The sequence below is a fragment of the Trachurus trachurus genome (genome assembly GCF_905171665.1).
Source record: "Trachurus trachurus genome assembly, chromosome: 18".
NCBI lineage: Eukaryota > Metazoa > Chordata > Actinopteri > Carangiformes > Carangidae > Trachurus > Trachurus trachurus.
The window spans coordinates 25,841,217-25,859,151 of record NC_139909.1 but is presented as its reverse complement, the minus strand read 5'-3'; the positions used below and the strand labels follow the sequence as shown (position 1 = coordinate 25,859,151).

At 42.9% G+C, this 17,935-nt stretch overlaps 1 protein-coding gene across 1 annotated transcript in view; it reads left to right on the top strand.

Moving 5' to 3' along the window:
• Positions 1–17,853, top strand: part of plcb3 (phospholipase C, beta 3 (phosphatidylinositol-specific)) — a 52,955-nt gene extending 35,102 nt beyond the window's left edge. The window contains exons 4-34 of the mRNA XM_083993183.1: positions 1,296–1,433; positions 1,813–1,892; positions 1,986–2,039; positions 2,314–2,386; positions 4,190–4,290; positions 4,474–4,640; positions 5,715–5,861; positions 6,335–6,492; positions 6,944–7,026; positions 7,133–7,217; positions 8,064–8,211; positions 8,309–8,410; positions 8,503–8,576; positions 8,669–8,765; positions 8,985–9,069; positions 9,270–9,394; positions 9,810–9,964; positions 10,057–10,218; positions 10,326–10,425; positions 10,679–10,783; positions 11,980–12,074; positions 12,187–12,322; positions 12,759–12,800; positions 12,940–13,049; positions 13,219–13,328; positions 13,628–13,787; positions 13,991–14,067; positions 14,525–14,614; positions 14,735–14,792; positions 15,136–15,222; positions 16,594–17,853. Of these exons, the coding sequence (XP_083849309.1) occupies positions 1,296–1,433; positions 1,813–1,892; positions 1,986–2,039; positions 2,314–2,386; positions 4,190–4,290; positions 4,474–4,640; positions 5,715–5,861; positions 6,335–6,492; positions 6,944–7,026; positions 7,133–7,217; positions 8,064–8,211; positions 8,309–8,410; positions 8,503–8,576; positions 8,669–8,765; positions 8,985–9,069; positions 9,270–9,394; positions 9,810–9,964; positions 10,057–10,218; positions 10,326–10,425; positions 10,679–10,783; positions 11,980–12,074; positions 12,187–12,322; positions 12,759–12,800; positions 12,940–13,049; positions 13,219–13,328; positions 13,628–13,787; positions 13,991–14,067; positions 14,525–14,614; positions 14,735–14,792; positions 15,136–15,222; positions 16,594–16,908 (3,519 nt within the window). The 3' untranslated portion in view covers positions 16,909–17,853. The remainder of the gene's footprint in view (positions 1–1,295; positions 1,434–1,812; positions 1,893–1,985; positions 2,040–2,313; positions 2,387–4,189; positions 4,291–4,473; positions 4,641–5,714; positions 5,862–6,334; positions 6,493–6,943; positions 7,027–7,132; positions 7,218–8,063; positions 8,212–8,308; positions 8,411–8,502; positions 8,577–8,668; positions 8,766–8,984; positions 9,070–9,269; positions 9,395–9,809; positions 9,965–10,056; positions 10,219–10,325; positions 10,426–10,678; positions 10,784–11,979; positions 12,075–12,186; positions 12,323–12,758; positions 12,801–12,939; positions 13,050–13,218; positions 13,329–13,627; positions 13,788–13,990; positions 14,068–14,524; positions 14,615–14,734; positions 14,793–15,135; positions 15,223–16,593) is intronic.
• The last annotated feature ends 82 nt before the right edge of the window (positions 17,854–17,935 follow it).

Below are 17,935 nucleotides of genomic sequence, written 5' to 3'. Positions count from 1 at the left end.
TCCAGATGTTTCCCTCAGCAGCTGGTACAGATCAGAATGAATACTGGAATAAATCCATCAGACTGGCAGAGTGAATTTCTCATGTTGATTTTTATTTGCTGGCTGTGTAAATTAGCAACTGTTGGTTAACAAGTTCACCATATCAGCTTTTGTGTCATCACTGTTGACTTGTTGACCTTTAAGAGATAGTTCAACATTTTGCTATGAGATAATAGCGGAACGTTACGAGACGTGGTGCTGCTGATAGGAACGCGCATCAGCAGTTTTGCATGAATTTATCTCGAAAACACTGTCTTCCGTTATTATCTCATAGTGTGGTGAATGTGCAGGTCACAACTTGTCCACCAGAGCGTTGTGGAGTTGTTGGATTGTGTATTTGATGAGTTTGACCAGGGAAACCAAGAAATCCCATGGGCCTCCATAGCGTAGCTCTGAGCAGCTCACGGCTCTGCTCCGCCGTTCTAAAAATAGCTTGCACCGACAATTAAAGGTAACGAACCTACTCCTAAAACTATAGGGATTATGGCAATGGGCCAATTTGTCAAAATGTTGAATTATCCCTTTAAGTTAGTCTGGAAAACAGTCTTACAAGGACTGTTTCTTATTTCTTACATGAAAAGTAGTTTCAAACAATATTGTTCATAGGTGGCTCTGTGTTTTATCTTCACTGACAGAGCAACAGGTGTCTGCTGACGATGTCTTTTTCTTGTTATTTTGGGTAAACAGACCCTTTAAACTCTCGCCTGCTGTTTAATGACTCTGTACATTTTGTACACTGCTCTGGCAGTCGTCCATGTTAATTTATTTAATTGAAATGAAAGAGAGACCTGATAGAGAGGGTGTGATGGAGAGAATGCATAATTGATAGGGAGCCATTGAGTGTTCAAGTGAGTTGGTGGCAGAGAGGGAGAGTCGTCTAAAAGGGAGGAGAGAGTCGTTTGGTTAATTAGATCAGAGTGCTACACCACATGCATCACATTTACTGTTCTCAGGAGACAGAGAGATGGGCGAAGATCGGATGTAGGATGAAGGATGTTGGATGTGTATGCACCAGTCAAACCAGGTTAAGGTCAATGTGTTGTGTTTGTCATTTTTAATTTCAATGTAATGACGTGTCCCAAAGAGTGCATAAGAACACTAGTGTGTGTGTGTGTGTGTGTGTGTGTGTGTGTGTGTGTGTGTGTGTGTGTGTGTGTGTGTGTGTGTGTGTGTGTGTGTGTGTGTGTGTGTGTGTGTGTGTGTGTGTGTGTGTGTGTGTGTGTGTGTGTGTGTGTGTGTGTGTGTGTGTGTGTAAGGATCCCAAGCTGCGGGACGTGCTGGGCTTCGGAAAGGGCGACAGTGTAGAAGGGAAGATGGTAACTGTCGTCCATGGCAACGACCTGGTCAACATCTCCTTCCTCAACTTCCAGGCCATGCAGGAAGACACAGCCAAGGTAACCATGGAAACCACTGCCCTATAGCCTGCTCAAATAAATTTTATAATATTTCTTCCTTTTTCCCTTCCTTCCCTCCTTCCTTCTTTTCCTCCATCCTTCCTTCCTTCCTTCCTTTCATGTCCTCTCTGCCTCCGCCCCCCTCCTTTAGTTGACTCTCTTTCCTCAGGCCATATGCTGATTACTTCATTTGCGATGTTGACACAGAGGCGTGCATGTTTAGGAGTTGTAAAGAGGGATTATTTCCTCTGAGTGTGCGTGTGTGTTGTATACTGTATATAGAAACTGTTTCACTTAGTTTTGAGATGGGACGAACAGTCAAACAAGCCTGTTTTATCTTCTTGTTCCTGTCTGTGTGTGTGTGTGTGTGTGTTTCCAGACTTGGACAGATGAGCTGTTCACTTTGGCCACAAACATACTTTCCCAGAATGCATCACGGAACACCTTCCTCCAGAAAGCGTAAGACGCTGTGTGTCTTATCTTGACACTAGGCAGCTGTAGATTCGGGATCAGTATTTTTATAAACTCTCTCTCTCTCTCGGTCTGTTTCAGGTACACGAGGTTAAAGCTGCAGGTGAACCAGGACGGGAAGATTCCAGTGAAGAAGTGAGAAACATACCGACCGCTTTTTAAACTCTATGCACAATCATAAACACCAGCTCCCTTCACTTCTTCTTTCTTTTCCTCTTCTCTGTCTCTCTTCCACTTTCTCTACAAATTACCTCTAGTTTATCTCTGCTCGCTGCCGGACACTTAGTGCTCACTCATGTAAATCTCATCCGTTCAGACTCCTCTCTGACCTGATTTTTCATGATGAGGACGATAACCTCAGCACGACGGCGCTCTCTTGAACTCTTCTTGTTATCTCTCTGTCTTTCAGTATTCTCAAGATGTTTTCAGATAAGAAGAGAGTGGAGACGGCCCTGGAGCAGTGCGGTCTCGTCAATAACAGGGTAATCATCAAAAACAATCACTGACCACAGAGCTACTCAAGATATGTGTGTGTATGTGTGTGTGTTGTGTTGGCTCATTCGTGACAACAGGTCAAACTCAACTCAGAGTCTCTCACTCCAAGGGTGTTACATAGCATTCCTCACATGCCTCTGCAAGAAAGCTAAGAAAAAAAACCCATTGTTCTCTCCTGCAGGACAGAAACCTTAAATGTGCTAATTTATGTTTTAATTAACAGACAACGAGAAGCACAAGTTTTTTATTTCACACTTTTGTACTCGTTAGAGGCACTGGTTATCTTTGGACTGACTGAGGCTAACTCTGTGCTGCGCTAAGCTACAGTAACTGCCTGCAGTTTCATCATCACTGTACAGACATGAATGTGGCATCAATATCCTCATCTTATGTCTGTCAAGAAAGTAAAAGGGTGTTTCCCATAATCCACTTGGTGACACTGAGAATGCATTGCAAGAAAAAGCCATTGAGAAAACAAGCAGAGAAGTTGATATGTTTAGATTAAAGTAATGAATGAGTTGCTGATGTAGTGAGAAGTAATGGAAAAACATCTGAACAAGAAGCCACAAGAAAAGAGTTGAAATAAGTAACTTAAAAACAATTGAAACAATTAGTATAAGCTAGATTTAATTTTTTTTTTTTTTAAGTAACGGTGGTGATGTAAGAAAGACCTTAAATTCTGTTCAACTGGAACAACAGATGGGCTCGTCTGATAGGGCAGTAGGATTTAAGACAAACTTATCTCCCCTGCTATCTGGCCTCGCAAATACTTTTCTCCAGGTTTGATTAACCGTCAACACAGGTCACATGCTTTGGCCATCAGGAAAAGTAAGTAAGTTTCAGCCATGGTTCAAGCTGAAACTCTTGCAGGCTGAATTTAATAAGTTTTAACCAAGAGTTGTGACTTCCCACTGTGGTTTATACTGTAGCTACATTCACTCTTTCAAACCTGAGTCCAGTTGTTGTTTTGTTTTTCAATTTCTGCATTGTCCTCATTCACCTCACTGCTCATGTCTGCAGTGTAAGGTACCACAGGCCTGTGGTTTGGTAGGTACAACAAGGTTTCTTGTGTTTTCGATCAGTGCGTACAGTCTTTCCTAAAAAATCAGTTTGGAGTCACAAGACAATTTCTCTTAGAATCAGAGACCAGATTGTGCAAACTGCACTGTCAGCATTTCCCCATGTGTCGTTCCCCTCCTGCGCCCCCTGCTGGTCACATAGATGAAGACACCCAGTGGTGACAGGAGCCACCAGGAGCCACAACCATAACAACGATATCAACGTGTGTTTGTCTTCAGCCTATAGAGTTTACAATGCTGTACAGTTTAGTATAAGTATGTCTTTTTTTAAATGTTTTTAAACTTCCAGTGGGAGTGAGCTGGGTGTCAGGGTGAATGTGGAGGCAGATGGCTGCTGACAGGCTGACTGACTGTTAACAGGATCATAGTGTCTCTGCAGCTCTGATGCCTCTGTGAGTCAGTGCAGCGACCCCTGCACAGCCCCACGGAGACTTTAAATCTGTAAATCTACCAAAAACCGTGCAGTCCATGAAAGAAGACAGGAAATGGCAGCGATACGCCTCACTTGTTTTTTGAGGAAATCCAACAACAAAGCAGGAGTTTAATGTCTTTGGGAGCAGCAGTGGAGACTTAAATCATTTTCACAGACCCAGTGGAGTTTTTGATCCTACATGTACATGTGTTAAACTTTGCATTGTATCCTCAGTTTGGCCGTTTTCTCTCCCCTCTCATTGTCTTTGTACGTGACCCCTCTACGTTCTCTTCCTGCAGTCAGAGGGAATAAAGCCAGATGATTTCACGTGGGAGGGCTTCCTGAAGTTTCTCGACAGTCTCTGCCTCCGGCCCGAGATACAAAGCATCTTTGAGGAAAGGTATGTGACGCTTGGAGAAACATGTCCTGTCATTTTCTATTTATGTTTATTCCCTTTCCCTTTTACCCAGTGTAACATTTCCCCCTCCACCTTAAATCCTTTCAGGATCAGTTTCATATACAGTGACTTCACACACACACACACACATATGCTCTTTTCTCTCCACTTCTCTCTTTGCTCCAGCGGCTCAAAGAGGAAGCCGTTCATCTCCCTGGACCAGCTGATGGACTTCATCAACCGCAGGCAGCGAGACTCCAGACTGAACGAGGTGCTGTACCCCCCGCTGAAAAGAGAGCAGATCCGACAGATCATGGAGAAATATGAGACCAACACGAGCCAGCTGGAGAGAGGTTAGCAACCGTGCACGTACCTGGCAGTGTGTACATTTTGCTTAACGTTATCATTCTATTTACATTTCAGACATTTATATCCTCATATTCAGAGCCGTGTAAAACATGTGGATTTGATTTCACTGAATTATTGCTGAGAAGGAGAATCAGTCTCTTGTTCTTTTGCTTTTAACGTGATTTTAAAGGATCTCCTAGTTCTCTCTTTTTCAATTTCCAATTTAATTTCTTGTAATTTGTTTAATTAATGGTACTCTTATTATTAAAAACAAATATACATCATTCTTCCTAATGTTTTTTGGAAGTTTTCCAAGTAATAAAACGAATGGATTTTTATTCAAAGCGTTGCCAAAGATATTTCAAAGAATCTCCTCAAAAACCACCCAGTTCTCTCTAAGGAAGTGACCAGGAAGTCATATTGCTGAACCACATAACGGAGACCCGAGACTAATAAAACAATGCCATTTTACTTCTGTAGATAACAGTAATTTTACTGTGTCCCCTTGTAGATTGTATCTGTTTGTCCTAAAGCAAGCTTTTCAACAGCAGCACTGCTTAGATAATTATAGCTTTATTATAGGTGCCATTAAATTCTTGACTTTTATTACAGCAAAGTGGAGCACAGGTCCTCTTCTTCTAAAACTCCAGGCCACAGACGGTCTCAGGCTGTTGTAAAACATCCACAACCTGGGAATCGTTTGCATGTTTTGCTGTGGTCATCTTGGGGGAAAAATGGAACCATGGCAACTGTAGGTAGCTCTGCAAGGACGCTGTTAAGCCAAAATCTGTAAGACGATCCACTATCCAGTGCACAGTGTTCAGCCCTATACTGGAGCTGACCTCTGAGTCCGTTGACGTCTGTCCTAAAAACAGAAGCCTTTTGCCGTTATGGGCAGTTTACCGTTAGATTAGATGATGTAAATTCAGTTTATCGTCTTCCAGTTCTTGCCCTTCACAATCAAATCAGTCATTCGGCTGATGGATGCTGGTCAGAACAATTAAACCAGCTGTCAGAGACCGGTTTGACTGTTTTATGATTAAAGTATATGAGCTCTGTCCTCTCCATCTCTCCTCCAGACCAGATCAGTTTACAGGCCTTCAGTCGGTACCTGGGAGGAGAGGAAAACGGCATCGTGCCCCCAGAGAGGCTGGACCTCATCGACGACATGAACCAACCGCTGTCTCACTACTTTATTAACTCTTCACACAACACATACCTCACAGGTGAATAGCATTTTAATATTTATTTTGAACATGTAAAACGAAATAAGGCACAATTTCACTTTGTTCCTTCATGTGTAAATAACATAAACAAGTTGAAGAACCAAAAGCAACAAAAAGACACAAAAGCATAATCATACATATTCGAAAAGGAGTGAGAAGAAGCTGTGCTTATTGAATCCCACCTCTTTTCCACAAATAAATAAATCGATTGTCCCATTTCATTAATTGCATTTCATTTCATTGTTAGAAAAAAAGAGAAAATGAAAAAATAATAAGTATTTGTAGTTCAGTTTTTTGTTTGAACACCATCTTCCATATTTTTGTCCTTTATTTTGAAATGTTCCATGTTTGGACATTGCATTCACACAACACATATCTGCACACACTTGTATAAAGTTTTGTACTTAATCTTTTGGATCTAAACGGCTTGTTCCCTCCTGTGTGTGTGTGTGTGTGTGTGTGTGTGTTGTCAGTGGGTCAGCTGACTGGTCTGTCGTCGGTGGAGATGTACAGACAGGTGCTCCTGACTGGCTGTCGCTGTGTGGAGCTGGACTGCTGGAAGGGCCGACCACAGGACGAGGAGCCCTACATCACCCACGGTTTCACCATGACCACTGAGATCCCCTTCAAGGTTGGAGCCGCTGTGTTTTCATAGCTTGATTGGGTTGAGTTTGATATAAAAATCACCAATTCATAAAGGTTTCTACATCGTATCTTTATGCCCACTCTGCAAAATTTACTTGATAGTTTATTGACTTTTTTATACGCATTAAAAAATCCCTGACAAGGAATTTCTCCCACTCCGGTAGTTGAAAATCAATACGGAAATTAGCAGTGTACAGAAATATTGGAGGCAGCGAACACAGACTGTGACAAACTGAAACAAAAAGTATTTTGGTTTTATTCAAACAATTACATTTTCACTCCCCACAACACCTTGTTTTTGCCTGAACAAGTGAATGTTTGCTGGTAATTAAAGCGCTAAGAGTTGTTGTGAGAGTGAGATGTATCCAACAACTTGAGGACACTGTAGAACCGGCTTCAGATTTTACTCATGCGTGTCCTACTTTCCCCGACTGCAGGAAGTGATTGAAGCGATAGCAGAGAGTGCTTTCAAGACCTCATCATACCCCGTCATCCTTTCCTTCGAAAACCACGTAGATTCGTAAGTAACGAGAGTTGTGAGAGCGTTGGTCCTTATATGGATTTGTTCCAGACTTGTGCATTTTCAGATTTAATCAGTAACTAACCCACGTGTCTTGTCCAATCAGGGCCAAGCAGCAGGCCAAGATGGCAGAGTACTGCAGGACCATCTTTGGAGATGCTCTACTCATTGATCCACTGGAGAAATATCCAGTAAGACTGATCACCACACGGATCCTGTGTTATCCTTCACTTTCAGTATACGTTTATTCACATATCTACTGCCACTGTGTGGTTTTTGTCTGTACTAAAATATTTCATTTTGATTCTCACAACTTTCCCTCGAGGAATTACTCACTAATCTGCTTTTACTCCACTGTCACGGTGTTAATCAACTCGCCACCATTAAATCAAATGCAGATCAGTTCATGAACACAATTTTGATACAGTGTTTCACCACAAAACACAAAATAAAATGCTTGAAATAAAATGTACCTCGGCCTTGACCCTAACCAGAGGTCACAGCACTGATCCAGTTTATTAGAGAGGAGCAGAGCAGATGACAGACATGTGACAACAGATACTATATATGGTAGAGTTGGAGCTTGTAAGTTGCGGTTAGATGCTGTTGTTTCAGGAGTCATGTATTGTGTGGGCGAGTGGAACGACTTTTAAACTCAACACAATCATTCACAGTTTTTATAAAAACAGCGACGTTGTTGTTGATTTCTGTCTGAATTTGGGTTGTGTTTATTTAGACTCACGAAACACTGCGGCTCTGTGAGTCCTGTGATGTCGCAGCATTAAATTTGGATAATATGCTGTGGCTGCTTGTCTGCACATCCACTGTGACGTAGATCACAGGGCCTCATGATTACTTGTAGTCCAAAACAAGCTATTCATCCCAGTTAGTCCAATGTTTTTTCTCCTATGTTAAATATAGTTTCTGGAATTCCTGTCGCATCAGAGGAGAGTTGCTGACCATCTCCTCTGCATTAGATCTGATTTATTATGTTCTGTTTCTAAAATGTTTATTTCCTTTTTTCTATGTGGCTTTAGCTGGTCCCAGGTCAGCTGCTCCCATCACCTCAGGAGATGCTGGGGAAGATTCTCATAAAAAACAAGAAGAAGCACCACCACCACCGACCCTCGAGTGGCGGCAGCATACGACGCAGAGAGCTGGAGGAGCAGTCGTCACCCAACAACGGTAAAAGCAGCTTCTGTTTGCAGGAATGAGAAGCTGTGGTTGTTTTACTAATAACTATATATAACTACTACACATCGATGTCCCGTGTCTGTTGTAGATTGTCCTCTGACAGACGGTGAGGGGAGCCAGCTCCTGTCCAACGGGGAGGAGAAGCTGGCTGAGAGAATGGCCAAAGACTCTGAGCCGCGCAAGTCCCTCGGTGGGTTGAAGAAGAAGAGTGAGTGGATGATTTAGAGACGCTGCGTGTCCGTGGCTGAGTTTGTGTAATCTGTTTGTGTCACGTCCATCCAGGTGGCGAGGGAGAGAGCGAGGAAGACGAGGAGGACGAACCGGTGACGGACCTGAAAAAGCCAAACACCGATGAGGTAAGAGCCACCGGGAGCGGCGGCGGCGGTGGTGGTGGTGTTTGATTGGCTAAAGGGCTGATTGATGGATCAGTGGTATGTGCCTCCCTCAGGGTACGGCCAGCAGTGAGGTGAACGCCACGGAGGAGATGTCAACTCTCGTCAACTACATCGAACCAGTCAAATTCAAGACCTTCGAGGTGGCAAACAGTAAGTGTGTGAGGGAAACGCCTTATTAGCTTTAATGACTCTCATATGTAGCTCATTAGTTGGGCAGGTTGGCTGCGTGGACTCATTTATGGTTGATTATCAGTCTTGTCACACAGCCGTGTCGCACATAAGTGATCCTAATCAATCCCTGTACCTGGGATAGTTTTGCCTGTCAATTTTTTTCCCATGTTTTTGTAATCACATTTTCCCGTCCACCAGAGAGGAGAAAGTTCTTTGAGATGTCGTCATTTGTGGAAACCAAAGGCATGGACACCCTGAAGAGCTCACCTATAGAGTTTGTGGAGTATCCTTTGGAGGCTTATAATCCAGTGAAAACATGAGAGATTCCCAGAGCAGAAAAAACAAAAATAGCAAAGTCTTGACTTCTGACCTAAAGATCAGGAGTAGAGATTCTTTTTATCTGCTGCAGTTTACAACTCAAAGAAACAGTGTGGACACACATCCACCACCTTACAGGGTTATTCCTTAACACAACTCCTCTAGGTACAATAAGAACCAGCTGAGCCGAATCTACCCCAAAGGTACGAGGGTGGACAGCTCCAATTACATGCCGCAGCTCTTCTGGAACGTCGGCTGCCAGATGGTGGCGCTTAACTTTCAGACTCTTGGTAAGTCCTGTTATTTTACTCTCAGACATAAAGGAAGAGACAGGCTAAGAAGTACAGAGTACAGCTTTAAATATCCACAGGACCATTTAAATGTTTATGTTAGCTATAAATATTCCACTTGTCCAGGCTTTTTCTTATGTTTTCAGATCACTCCCATATAACATAAATGATTCTCCCAATTTTCATTTTTAAATTGCTTTTAAATTTAGTATCTGATTGAATACCAAGAAGCATAAACAAGGTCATTAAAATGAAAAGTCTGGCTCTCTAAAGCTGGTAGATGGTAAATAATTATAATATAATGTCCCCTTAGTCTTGTAAATAATTTAACTCATGTATATCTCTAAATTCATCCATCCCTCATTTTTATTGGCGTTCCCTCACCCTGGCTTTATCTCATTCTCATCTCTCTCAGACCTTCCTATGCAGCTAAACATGGGGGTGTTTGAGTACAACGGGCGAAGTGGCTACCTGCTGAAGCCAGAGTTCATGAGAAGGACGGACAAACACTTTGACCCTTTTACAGAGAACATAGTGGACGGGATAGTTGCCAATACAGTAAAGATCAGGGTAAGAACGCAGTGTTAAACTGTGTGTTTAAAGGGGTTGTTTGTAAAAAGAAAATTTCCCTCAATAAACATGTGCTGTTAAAATGCCACCAGGTGATCTCAGGCCAGTTCCTGACAGACAAAAAGGTCGGTGTGTATGTGGAAGTGGACATATTTGGACTTCCTGCTGACACAAAGAGGAAGTACAGAACCAAAACATCCAATGGGAACTCGCTGGACCCCGTGTGGGATGATGAAATGTTTGTCTTCAATAAGGTAACTGTCTTTCTCACATCACTCAGACTTATGTCCATTTAACAACAGGTTAAATGGACATAAGTCTGATGTGAACATCACCACCCTGTCTGTCTGTCTGTCTCCAGGTGGTCCTCCCCACCCTGGCCTCTCTGAGGATAGCAGTGTTTGAAGAAAACGGCAAGTTCATTGGACACCGCATCCTGCCTGTGTCGGCCATTAGACCTGGTCAGTACACACACACACACACACACACACACACACACACACACACACACACACACACACACACACACACGTTAACACACTTCAAGAGGTCCATTTCTTTCCTTTAAGTTGAATAAGAACCAAGTCTTGCTCTGACGTGCCACATATCTGCGCTCCGCTGCCACCTCCATTCATTCACATGCTGCTGCAGCCTCTGCTGCCCGGCGCCTCTCTGCAGGAGTCATTTATTTATGAGTTTCCTCCTTCCTTCCAGGCTACCACTACATCAACCTGAAGACGGAGCTGAACCAGCCCCTGCTCCTGCCCTCCCTGCTGGTTTGCACTGAGGCTCAGGACTACATCCCCAACGAACACCAGGGTAAGAACACCACAACAACAACAAGCCTGTGCAGCTCTACAAATCAACACAACTCACATAGACTTGACCCTGGCTGGACGTACTGTAGACTTACCACTATAAACCAGTGGTTCAGTAATTTGTGAAATATCTTTATCTTTATCTTTCCAGTTTCTGTCCATTTCAAAGTTTGTGCCTTACTTTTCAATAAAGAGCTGAAATAATGAGATGAGACTAGATCAATGTTTGCTCAACTATTCTGCGAAATATACATATGTTGCCACAAACAGAGGGAAACAGCTAGCCTCTGTCCATTGGTTTCAAAATCCACCAGCCACTTCCTCTAAAGCTCACTAATTAAAGGGATACTTCACCCAAAATCAATAATTCACCAATTTTCTACTCACCGTCATGCCAACGAATGGTTTGGAGAACTTTCGGAGTTATCAAAACGCTTTTGAAGTTCCAGGGGGGGTCTGGCTGGCAACAGATTTTCACATAATGGTGGCGGATAGAGTTCACTTTTGAATCATCCAAAACACACACTATGAAACATCCAAATATCTCATACTGCTCTTTGATGTTTGTGAGCATGCGCGAGATTTGCTGCGAGATGTTCATTCGTCGTTGTAAACCATTGGATGTATCATGTAAACATGGAAGAACATCTCACAGCAAATCTTGCGCATGCACACAAACATCAACAGAGCAGTATGGAGGTATTTGGATGTTTCATAGTGTGTGTTTTGGATGATTCAAAAGTGAACTCTATCCGCCCCCATTATATGAAAATCCATTGCCAGCTCCCCCCTGGAACTCCTAAAGCGTTTTGAGGTTTGACTCCGAAAGTTCTCCAAACCCTTCCTTGGCATGACGGTGAGTAGATGATTGATAAATTATCAATTTTGGGTGAAGTATTCCTTTAACACTACAAATCTATGCTGATACAAACAAAATGTGTGTAAGAGAAGTTTGGGCTTCAACAACCAGCAGCAGGTCAGCATTCAGATATTTTAATTCCCACATTGTAAATAACTTTCACTTTGTGATATTAGAGCTGGTTAACAATTGAAGACTTGATACTGACTCTGACTGGCTCAGGCTTCTCTGGACGGGACTCTGGTCTTTATTGAGTGAACTCTGTCTGAAACATGAACCCGGTGGTTTCCATGACGTTAAGCTTCTCCTGGTTCTGTTTTGTGTCTGTTTATTCTCAGAGTACGCGGAGGCTCTGACCAACCCCATCAAGCATATCAGTCAGCTGCACAAGAGAGAGACACAGCTGGCTGTTCTCCTGGAGGACAACAGTGAGGTAAGTCACATCTGTAACCCAAACTCTTCCCACACCCCCCCGTTTTTTAAAATATCTTCTTCCCACTGAGTCGGTAGTAATTCACAATGTGTGTCTGATGCTTTTGCCGCAGCCTTGCCCCGACCAGGCCAAAGATGGAGAGACCAGGAGAGAGAGTGCAGATGCAGGAGTTCGATTTCCCCCCGTCTTCCCCAACACCGCTCCCTGCTCATTGGATGACCCCAGTGAGATGAAGTTACCCCCACCAGGTAGAGACATCCACAAGGAAAACGCTGCCACAAACGCCCTCGTCTGTCATTTGTCTGCATTAATCCTCACTATTCTACAGCAGCGTATCATCAGACGCTCTCCAGCAACACTACCAGTTCATTTACTGGGCTAGCTTGTTAGCACTGTGTATGCTAACTCCCATCATCTGTGGTGGGTTGCTAGTTTGGTAGCAGATCAAGTTTAGCTCTGCCTACACATGAACAGGATGTTTGGACCAAACTCCTGCAAGGAGCTGGAGTGTTTAGCTAATGTGTTGTGTACATGCATGTGTGTGTGTTTACTGCACAAAGATCCATTGCCATTGCATTAAAAAAATGCAATGATTTTGTGCAGGTTTTGTGAAGATTTTCCATCCGTCCATTTCATGCTCACTGTCTCTGTGCTTCTCCTGTATTTCTTTCCATTTGTGTTTAGCACCAAGTCCCAAAGAGGACCTGATAGCCACTGTTCTGACAGGTAAGGTCGTCCCAGCCCATCTGTTTCCACAGAGAGGAGTGAAGTCATTTGAGCTACATGTATAAAATTTATTTTAAGTTGGACGAGTCAGAAGTGGCTGATCTCTGTCTGTCTGTCTGTCTGTCCGCCCGTCTCTCAGATGTCCCAGTCGACTCTATAGAGCAGCTGAAGCAGCAGAAGGGCTACATGAAGCTGCTGAAGAAACAAAGCAAAGACCTCAAAGAGCTGCGCAAGAAACACCTCAAGAAGGTACACACGCTGGTGGATGCCTAGCTAAATATTAAAAGCCATATTTATGGAAGTTCCTCCTTAAAAAGAGACAAGAAGATGTTTGCTTTAGATGTAAAAAAAAAAGTGCTTTCTTTTGTATGTGTGCTGCTAAACACATTTTTGCTTGTGTGTGGGTGTGTGAGCGCAGGTGTGGCATCTGAGTAAGGAGCAGAAGAATCGGAGCAGCCAGCTTCAATCTGACACCCAGAGGAAACGCAGTCAGATGGAGAAACATCTCAAACGTAGCATCAAGAAAAAGTAAGGATGGGTGGATGTATGGGGGAGGGTAATGAGGGAAGACAAATGTTCAGAAATATCAGGAGGAAGGGAGGAAGAAAAGAGGGAATTATCTAATAAAATACATAAATAGATGAAGATGATGATGGATGAAAATGAGTGGGTTTATTAATGGGAGATGGAAGCTGGGGTAAAGGCCACTGGAAATACGAGAGGAGAAGAAAAGCTGATGATAGGGTGTGGTTTTGGAGTTGCACCTGGCCTCATTATCTCTGTGTTTATGTGTGTGTGTGTGTGTTTGTGTGTGTTTGTGTGCTCAGTGAGCCCCACGAGCCAGTGCAGCGTGAGCTGACGGCGTTGGACCAGGAGCTGGAGAAGCAGACGGTCCAGCTGAGGGAGTGGCAGATGAAGGAACTTCTGAAACTTCGACAAAAGCTTCACTCGCTGGAGAGAGAGAGGAACCAAACACACCTACAGGAGGTAACAGCACCGCACGTCACACACCTGTGAAGGTGACACTCGGAACAACATTTGGCTTCCTCCTGTGAATACTTAAAATACACACTGACATTGAGGCAGAGTTCATCTCTAACTGACCTCCAAGAAACTTTGCAGCCCCTCCGTAGGCTACATGTGTCCAGTGATTTGCTGACAGGTGGTGGTCTGCTGTGGTCTGTTTTCAGGCCTTCCAGAAGTTAAAGGAGACGGCCCATGAATGCCAAGCAGCTCAGCTGAAGAAACTCCGGGATCTGTGTGAGAAGTACGTGTGGCTGTTTTCACCTTGCAGAAGTTTGGAAACTGATTTTATGCCTTTAGTTATTATTAGTTTATGGCACAGTCACCCTCTGGTTCCCTTCCCAACCTTTTTTGGCTTGTGACCCCATTTTGACATCACAAATTTCTTGATTGACTTGATTTATATTTGAGAAAGTGAAAGTATAGAAAACAGTTGTTTAAGATTGTGTGTGGTGTTTTTAATCATAATTTCAAACAGAATAATAATTAGTTTAAAAAAAACTATCAGTAATTTTACTAGACATTTCAGGCGACCTTATTTGAATTCCAGGCGACCCCACGTGGGGTCCCGACCCCAAGATTGAAAAACACAGCTCTATAGATTTTAAACAGTTTGTAATAACATCCATAAAATCTAAAATATTTCTCCAAGTCTTGCTCTTTGTTTTGGTTGTCATGCTGGTGTGTGACTGTGTCTGCAGGGAGAAGAAGGAGCTCCAGAAGATCCTGGACAGGAAGCGACAGAACAGCATCAGCGAAGCCAAGACCCACGACAAAGACAAGGCTGACATGTAATGATTTGTCTGTGTTTGTTTTGCGTTGCTGCGCAGACGTTGACATGATGATTGGCTGATTTGTGGGGGTCACACCTGACTTTCCTCTTTTCTCTTCATCTTCTTGTCTCACTGCAGGGAGCAGAATGAGATCAACAGGAAGCATATTCACGAGTCTGTCGCCTTACTCCGTGGGGTAAGAGCTCACACTAGCGCTCACACTCTTATCACCAGCAGTCCTTGAGAACGTCCATTTATCTACTTAATAGTAGATTTTTCTGCTGTTGTCATCAACTTTACTGCCGTCTTCTCACACATTATCATCCATCCCCTTTCTCTCTTACTTTCCTATCTTTTTGCCTCATAATCCTTCCTTCCTTCATCCTTACATTTTCTGTTTTTTGCTGTGTTCACTTAAATTTCTCTCTTACCTTTCTATCTCTTATCTGCCATTGGTTTCTTTCTTCACCCATTTTTTCCTTTCCTCCCACTTAAATTCATCTCTCCATTCTAAACCCTCCTCTCCTCTCTCTCTGCAGCTGGAGGAGGCTCAGAGCAGGAGGCAGGAGAAGCTGATGCTGAGGCAGCGGGAGATCCTGCAGCACATAGATGAGGAGCTTCCCCTGGTGAGACAACACACACTGGCTCATACAAACTAACCCATTCAAGGGCAGAAGATGTTGTGTTGTACTCATGTCTGCCCCGAGGGCAAAACAGGGTCCTGTTGAACTCACTGCCCTCCTGTACAGAGGAGCAGGCCGCTGTAGCCACATGCAGCCCCTGGGATGGGAGCTAGATGGATGCTCTACTTGGAAATGAAAGACAATAGGTTCTTGTTAATTCAGTTGATGAGCCATGATGGTGCAGTTAGTGTTGTTAGGCTGTAATTAATGATTTAATTACAGCCTTACCGCACCAAATTGCAGTTGAAAAAACACATTTTTTATCTGTATTATTATTGAGGCTGTGTGGTCATTACTTTACTACGGGCTACAATAATCAGTGTGTTTTACACAGTGTAAAACAGAGGTACAGATTACTGCAGGTGTGTGTTTTTGTAGGGCAAACCAAACCCTCTCATCACCCCGGTTCTGTCCAGTAATAGCCAGTAAGAGTTTTATTAATTGGCTGGAAATTCAATTCACAGCAACAAAACAAACAAAATAAAATGACACATCAAGACATACTGTATGTTGGCAACCAACCATTTCATTTCATTTATTGTTTATTTGACAAGGACAGTGCACATTAATGAACAATTTGTGACGCGCACATCACGTCATGTAAATATGCCGGATTTAGCTCAAAGCTAATTTCCATCCGTAGTCCTCACATTTAAAGACGGACAGACATACCATACAAAAAGATAACAGTAGGAAGCTACCTGCGTAAGTATGAAAAAAATAGTATTAGCAGCAGTTACAACAATAAGAAAACAGATAGCAACCTGCATAAATATAAGAGAGGACAGGGTACTAGCAGCATTTATATTAGTAAAAGATAAGAAATAAGAAAACAGATAACAATGCCATGCAGCGCTGCATGGTATTGTTATCTGCATAAATGTAAGAAAAAACAGAAAATTAGCAGCAGGTTCACAATAAAATTACAATACAGAATAAGATACGGTAAGAGATAAGGGCTACAGTTGTACTTTATTAAAGTGCTAGTCAATATGTAACTTAAGGAGGAGGGGACCGGAGGTAGAAAAATGCTAGCTACAGTAATGTCTTGGTCATTGTTATGTTCTACTAATAAAGAAATTAGAATATATAAGAATAAAACTAAAAGAAACAACAGCAGAGTGTCACTAACTGCTTCAAATGAAGTAATTCAAGAGCAGGGATTAAAAACGTATCTGTTCCGACCTCTTAGATGAGTGCATTGATACTTTGATGCTTTTTTCACTCACAATAAGATGCAACGATTGATACCGCTCTCACATCTGAATTTAAAAAAAAGCCAACTTACACACAGCTCTTGTGTTTGGTGTGCAGCTGCAGTCTAAGCTGGAGAGGGAACTGGAAGAGGAGCATCAGCGACTACCGGAGGAAATCTGCCAGCACCTGCAGCTGGAGCTCCAGAACAAAGGTCTCCGCAAAGACGCCCTGTTCTCGCCCTTCTCCAACCACAGCAGCTCCAGCCCCAGCTCGGGCTCGGGCCCGCCGTCCAACTGCTCCACGCCCTCCTACCCTTCATCGCCCAATCGGAGCGCCTGGAACAGGAGCACGGACAATAGCATTGCCTCACTGGCTGATTCCACGTCCTCGTCCACTCCCGTCCTATCGGAGGCAGAGATGTCGTTCAGTTAAAATTATTACTTGTAAAAAGGAAAAAACAAACATTCAACAGGGGTCTATAATGATTAATATGTGGGATAGTAATGATATAGATTATTAACTAATTTTATTCCTTTTTTTTTTTTTTATTACAGACTGTTCTTGTTCATGTCTACAGAGCTATATTATTTTTTATTTTGCAGTTTTTGTCAGATGACACATGATGATTTCATGAGAATCATAACCAAACATTTGTTTTTACATTTTTTTTTTTTTTTTTTTTACATTCTCTCATCCTTCCAAAACCTTTTTCTTTCCATCTTTTCCATTTTGGTCTGGTCAGTAAGCTTTGCAACATTTTTGCGGCACCTCCAGCTTTACGTCCTCACTAAATTGTTTTGTAACGGCTTTTACTTCCTTTTGACACAACAATTGAAACTGTAGAGAGCAACAGGGTCAGAAAATGCCTCTGTGTAGAATAACTAGTAACATAGATACTGTAATCCTCACAGGAGGAACTCTAGGCCTCAGCCTATAGAGGAGCCTGTGTGCTACAGTCAGTGTCATCTTTTCTACCTAGACATGTGTCCCAGGCATCAGTGTCAAGAGGGAATGTGGAGGGAAAGAGTTTTTAATTGGATTTTTTTTAAGACATCTGAAGTTTTAACTGTAATGTCAGTAGCTGACCAGTGAGTGGTGCTGCAGCCTTAGTGTTTTTTGTCCAGTTCTGGGTTTGAGCTGCCCATTCATGTAGCCTGCCTATATTCATGCACTGACACACACAGACACACACACCGATGCACATGTACAGTACACACACACAGAGACACACACACTTTATCGGTTCAGAAGTCAAAGCCCTCTAAAATCCTCTTCCCATTCAATCTGCCCCCTGTTTGAAAAGTAGAAAACACACAAACACAACCTTCAGGAAAGAGCCACATTCATTTTGCAAATATCTCCATCCTGTGTGTGTGTGTGTGTGTGTGTGTGTGTGTGTGTGTGTGTGTGTGTGTGTGTGTGTGTGTGTGTGTGTGTGTGTGTGTGTGTGTGTGTGTGT